The sequence below is a fragment of the Bison bison genome, unplaced genomic scaffold, assembly GCF_000754665.1.
Source record: "Bison bison bison isolate TAMUID 2011002044 unplaced genomic scaffold, Bison_UMD1.0 scf7180017864313, whole genome shotgun sequence".
Classification (NCBI taxonomy): domain Eukaryota; kingdom Metazoa; phylum Chordata; class Mammalia; order Artiodactyla; family Bovidae; genus Bison; species Bison bison.
In genome coordinates this window covers 3089766-3095551 of record NW_011494885.1, presented here as the reverse complement: position 1 = coordinate 3095551, position 5786 = coordinate 3089766, and the positions used below count along the sequence as shown (strand labels likewise).

At 50.2% G+C, this 5786-nt stretch overlaps 1 protein-coding gene across 1 annotated transcript in view; it reads left to right on the top strand.

The window, feature by feature from the left end:
* The window catches only part of AP2S1 (adaptor-related protein complex 2, sigma 1 subunit), a 9418-nt gene that overhangs the window by 1214 nt on the left and 2418 nt on the right, over window positions 1-5786 (top strand). Inside the window, exon 2 of the mRNA XM_010852654.1 lies at window positions 1431-1580. Within this exon, the coding sequence (XP_010850956.1) occupies window positions 1431-1580 (150 nt within the window). The remainder of the gene's footprint in view (window positions 1-1430; window positions 1581-5786) is intronic.

Sequence of the window (5786 nt, the reverse complement as noted above, 5' to 3'; positions counted from 1 at the left end):
AGTTGGGAGGAGAAACAGGAAGAGGTGTATGAGGGAATTCAGGAGTCAGAGACAGAGCTCTCCCTTAGTTCTGTAGCCCTGCTCCCGTCTCTCCTCCCTATCTCCTCCATCTATCTCTGGCTCTGGCCCCCAGGCTGTGGCTGCCTGGTGTGGGGCCCACCCCCACCCCCCACCCCATGTCCTTTGCCTGCCTGCCAGGACCCCTGCCTTGCTAGGAAGTGGTTTTCCCTGGCTCAGCAGAAGGGGTTCTTCGAAGGAGAGTGTAATATCCTGTTCCCGTCCAGCTCAGATGAGTTGGGGGAGGAGGGATGGAGTGTGTAGAGAATGAGGCTTACGAAAGAGAGCGGCCTCTCATGACCCAGTGGAGGCTTCCACAAGTCAGGATAAGGGGATTCAGAGCAAAGCCTTTGGATTCCCAGCTCTGCTTTCTGGCTGTGAGACTTCCATTCTCTGAGCCTCGATTTCTTCATCTATAAACTGGACATGAGCACACAGAACTGGGCTCAAAGACAGGCTTCCTAGCTGCATGCACTTGGCCCATGATTTTCTTAAAGTCAAATGACAATGAATTATATCACTAAGAACTGATATTTGTATAATGCTTAGTATGTGCTAGTCACTGTTTTATCCCTGTTGTGCTCATGAACTCGTGCAGTGGTCTCATGAGGGAGGTGCTCTCATTATGCCCATTGCGTGGACAGTGAAACTGAGGTCCAAAGAGGTCAAGTAACTTGCCTACAGACTCACAGCCAACAGTGCCAGGATTCATTCGGGCTCTAGAGTCTGTGTTTTTAGGCACTTGGTCAAATGCGTCAGTCATGATAGTTAATTTTATTGAACACTCAGTATGTAAATGGGACTTTACAAAACGCTTCTGAGATCAACTTGTTCGGTGTTCACAGTAGCCCTGTGACAGTTGAGCTGGCTTTTCAAAATCTTAAAAACACCTCAGGTCTCCCACGCATCACTGATGGTAATTGCAGCTGATACCTGGCTTGCCTGTTAGTGCCAGCCACTGACTAAATTTATAAACTTATTTAACCTTCAAAACATCCTGACAAGGTGAGTCTTCTAAGGAAAACTGGTTTCACCATGGGGAAACTGAGGCGTAGAAGGGCGGATCTTTTGTCCAAGGTCAGGGAGACAAGACTTGGTGGAGCTTGGGACTCAGCGCCCTAGAAACGACTGCAGAGTTGGCCAGTGGACGAGAGATCACTCCACGGGGTGTTGGAGGGACCTGGGACCGGAGCATGTGGCCAGGTCAGCCTGGCTGGGCTCAGGGGAGTGGCCAAGACCCTTGGAAGGCAGGCAGCTGGGACACGTGGACCCTATCTTCCCCATGGGGCAGGGTGGGGCTGTTGGGCAGGGCCGCCCTGCACTGGCTCGCCCACCCCACCTCTCTCCCTGCCTCCTCCTCTTGCCATCCCCAGATCCGCTTCATCCTCATCCAGAACCGAGCAGGCAAGACGCGCCTGGCCAAGTGGTACATGCAGTTCGATGATGACGAGAAACAGAAGCTGATCGAGGAGGTGCACGCCGTGGTCACTGTCCGAGACGCCAAACACACCAACTTTGTGGAGGTGACAGCTACCCCCACCCCCGCCAGTGCCTCCCACACTCCCCTGCTTTCTTTTGATGGCCCCCTTCCCAGCCTCAGATGGCAATAACCCCTCAGACTCTCCTTCCTCCCCCCTCATTCATTTATCAACTTGCCTGCCGTCTTCTTTCCTTTTTGAGGAGGGTGGGTTACTTTTCAGGGTGAACATTTTCAGACATACAGGTTAGTACAATGAGAAGTCAACTGAAAATTCCCCCAGATTTCATCAGTATTAAGAGTTTGCATTTTTTTTTCTCTTTTTCTCTCTTATTTTTTTTGGCCAAATACCCTTTTTTTTTTTTTTTCCTGGTGCCTTTTAAAAACTCACTACAAAAATGCTCAAACACATAAGCATAGAGAATGGTATAACGAACCATCCCTGGCTGTCATGTTTTCAATTACGCTAGAGAGATCATGGGGGGATCCCCTGGCGGTCTGGAGGGTAGGATTGCATGCTGTCACTGCCAAAGGTGCGGGTTCAGTCCCTGGTTGAGGAACTAAGATTGCGTAAGCCATGTATTGCAGTCAAAAAAAAGGTATAGAGATAATGACAGTACATCTCTAAATATGACAGGGTACATCTCAGAAAATAAAGACACTGCCTTCCATGACCACAGTATCATCAGGCCTGATAAAAGGAGTCATATTTCCTTACTAATATTAGTCTCAAGCCAATCAATATTTAAATTTCCCCCAGGTCATCAGAGGGCTTCCCAGGTGGCCCTAGTGGTAAAGAACCCACCTGCCAATGCAGGAGACATAAGAGATGCAAGTTCGATCCCTAGGTGAGGAAGATCCCCTGGAGGAGGGCATGGCAACCTGCTCCAGCATTCTTGCCTGAAGAATCCCATGGACTGAGGAGCCTGGCATGCTACGGTCCATGGGTCACAAAGAGTCAAACACGACTGAAGCAACTTAGCATCAAAACTGATTGTCCAGAGCCAGTCAAGGATCTTGGCATTGGTTTTGGGCTCTTTATTGAGATGCTTCTAGCTTTAATTCCCACGGTATTAGCCTGTTAAGAGACCAGGCTGATTGTCCTGTCTGTGTGTGTTTATGCGCGCTTAGTCATGTCTGACTCTCTGTGACCCTGTTGACTGTGGCCCGCCAGGCTCCTCTGTCCATGTGGAGTTCAACAGATATTTATTGGCAGCTCACTATGTGCCGAGTACTGTTCTAGGCACTGGTGATACAGCAGGAAATGAAACAGACCCAGTCCCTTCTCTCAGAGAGCTGACCGCTGAAGTTTTTAGTTTTAGTCGATGGGAGGTTGTTAGATATGATAGATGCTAGGGAGAAAAAGGAAGCAGCTGTGGGGGATGGAATGGCTGGGATGTGTACAGTGGGGGGTGGGGAGTGGAACGTAGGTTTAAATGGTTTGATCAGGAAGTCTTCATTGAACAGGGGACATTTGAACCCAGACCTGAAGGAATGGAGAAGTGGAAGGAGATGATATCTGAGAAAGGAATGTTCCAAGCCCAGGGAACAACAAGTGCAAAGACCCTGAGGCAGCAGGGCGTACAAGGGCATTCCTGAAATAGCAAGAAAGCCAGTGTGTCTGAGGTGGGGTAAGCCAGGGAGGAAGGTGGGAGCAGACGAGATTGAAGATGTAACAGAAGCAGGAGGTTCGGGGCCTTGTGACCAGTCATGAGGACTTGGGCCCTTACATGAGGCTTTTGAGCTGAGGAGGGAGGTAGGCTAGCTTAGGCTTTAGGGATCCCTCTCTAAGGGGCAGGAGCAGAACCAGGGGACTGCTCAGGAGATGACCGCTGCGGCCCAGGTGAGAGATGCTGGTGACTTTCACAGTCATGGAAACAGTGGGGGTGGCGAGAAGCATTTTGAAAGGAGAGCCAACTGAAGGGCCGAGGATCCGAGGAGGTGTGGGAAAGAGAATGGAGCCACCAGTAGGGGGTGCTGTCATTTCTCCAGATGGGCTGACTGAGCAAAGAACAGGTGGAGGGGAAGATCAGCAGTAGGGTGTCCATTCCCAACCCAGTGGAGATGTGGGGGGCGGGATGATGAAGGGAGGGGAGCCGGAGCATAAGGGATGTCGGCTCTCCCGGGGCACCATGCTGCCGGCGCAGGGCCGGCCCCATGCTGAGTGCTGGAAACGACAGCAGCTGAGGGACCCTGAGTGGGCAGGGAGGCGGATTAGGAGGAGCCAGAAAGGTTTGATGCCAGGTGAGAATGTCACAGGGCGGCCGGACCATCTTAGGTCCCTCCCGACCCAGGCCTGCTCCAGACTGGAGCCCTATGCAGGGCATCACTGGTGACGCAGCGGTGACAGGAAGGAGCCAGGCAGACGACAGCAGGAAAGAAAAGAAGAGCGCCATTCAGGGTCAGAGCCAGCCAAGGCCACACCGGCGGTGACAGTCAGTGGGTAACTTCTCCAACTCAAGTCTTTCTGCCCTCGTGGCTTCTTGTCTCGATCCCGCCCCTCCAGAGCAGGGACCTTCAATCATTTGATCGTGTATCTTTTATTTTTTTTTCAAGTAGAGTTAACATCCTGATATATTCTTACTAATCCATGGATTATGTGCAGGAGCTACTGTAATAATATTGGGCTTCCCTGGTGACTCAGCGGTAAAGAATCTGCCTGCCAATGTAGGAGATGTGGGTTCGATCGCTGGGCAGAGGATATCCCCTGGAAAAGGAAATGGCAACCTGCTCCAGTATTCTTGCCTGGGAAATCCCACGGACAGAAGAGCCTGGCGGGCTGCAGTCCCTGGGGTCTCAAAAGAATCGGACACCCTTAGGGACTAAAGGACTAAACAACAACAGCTCAAAAGTATGCTGCTGCTGCTGCTAAGTCACTTCAGTCGTATCTGACTCTGTGCAGCCCCATAGATGACAGCCCACTAGGCTCCTCTGTCCCTGGGATTCTCCAGGCAAGAATACTGGAGTGGGTTGCCATTTCCTTCTCCAGTGCATGAAAGTTAAAAGTGAAAGTGAAGTCGCTCAGTTGTGCCCGACTCTTAGCGACCCCATGGACTGAAGCCTACCAGGCTCCTCCGTCCTTGGGATTTTCCAGGCAAGAGTATTGGAGTGGGTTGCCATTGCCTTCTCCGAAAAAGTATGCTGCTGCTGCTACTGCTGCTAAGTCGCTTCAGTCGTGTCTGACTCTGTGCGACCCCATAGATGGAAGCTCACCAGGCTTCCCCGTCCCCGGGATTTTCCAGGCAAGAGTACTGGAGTGGGTTGCTATTGCCTTCTCCACAAAAGTATCAGTTCAGTCAGTTCAGTTCAGTCGGTCAGTCGTGTCCAACTCTTTGCGACTCCATGAATCACAGCACACCAGGCCTCCCTGTCCATCACCAACTCCTGGAGTTCACTCAAACTCATGTCCATCAAGTCGGTGATGCCATCTAGCCATCTCATCCTCTGTCCCCTTCTCCTACCTCCAATCCGTTCCAGCATCAGTCTTTTCCAATGAGTCAACTCTTCGCATGAGGTGGCCAAAGTATTGGAGTTTCAGCTTTAGCATCAGTCCTTCCAATGAATACCCAGGACTGATCTCCTTTAGAATGGACTGGTTGGATCTCCTTGCAGTCCAAGGGACTCTCCAGAGTCTTCTCCAACACCACAGTTCAAAAGCATCAATTCTTTGGCGCTCAGCTTTCTTCACAGTCCAACTTACATCCATACATGACCACTAGAAAAACCATAGCCTTGACTAGACGGACCTTTGTTGGCAAAGTAATATCTCTACTTTTGAATATGCTATCTAGGTTGGTCATAACTTTCCTTCCAAGGAGTAAGCGTCTTTTAATTTCATGGCTGCAATCACCATCTGCAGTGATTTTGGAGCCCCCCCAAAATAAAGTCTGACACTGTTTCCACTGTTTCCCCATCTATTTCCCATGAAGTGATGGGACCAAATGCCATGATGTTAGTTTTCTGAATGTTGAGCTTTAAGCCAACTTTTTCACTGTCCTCTTTCACTTGCATCAAGAGGCTTTTTAGTTCCTCTTCACTTTCTGCCTTAAGGGTGGTGTCATCTGCACATCTGAGGTTATTGATATTTCTCCCAGCAATCTTGATTCCAGCTTGTACTTCTTCCAGCCCAGCGTTTCTCATGATGTACTCTGCATATAAGTTAAATAAGCAGGGTGACAATATACAGCCTTGACGTACTCCTTTTCCTATTTGAAACCAGTCTGTTGTTCCATGTCCAGTTCTAACTGTTGCT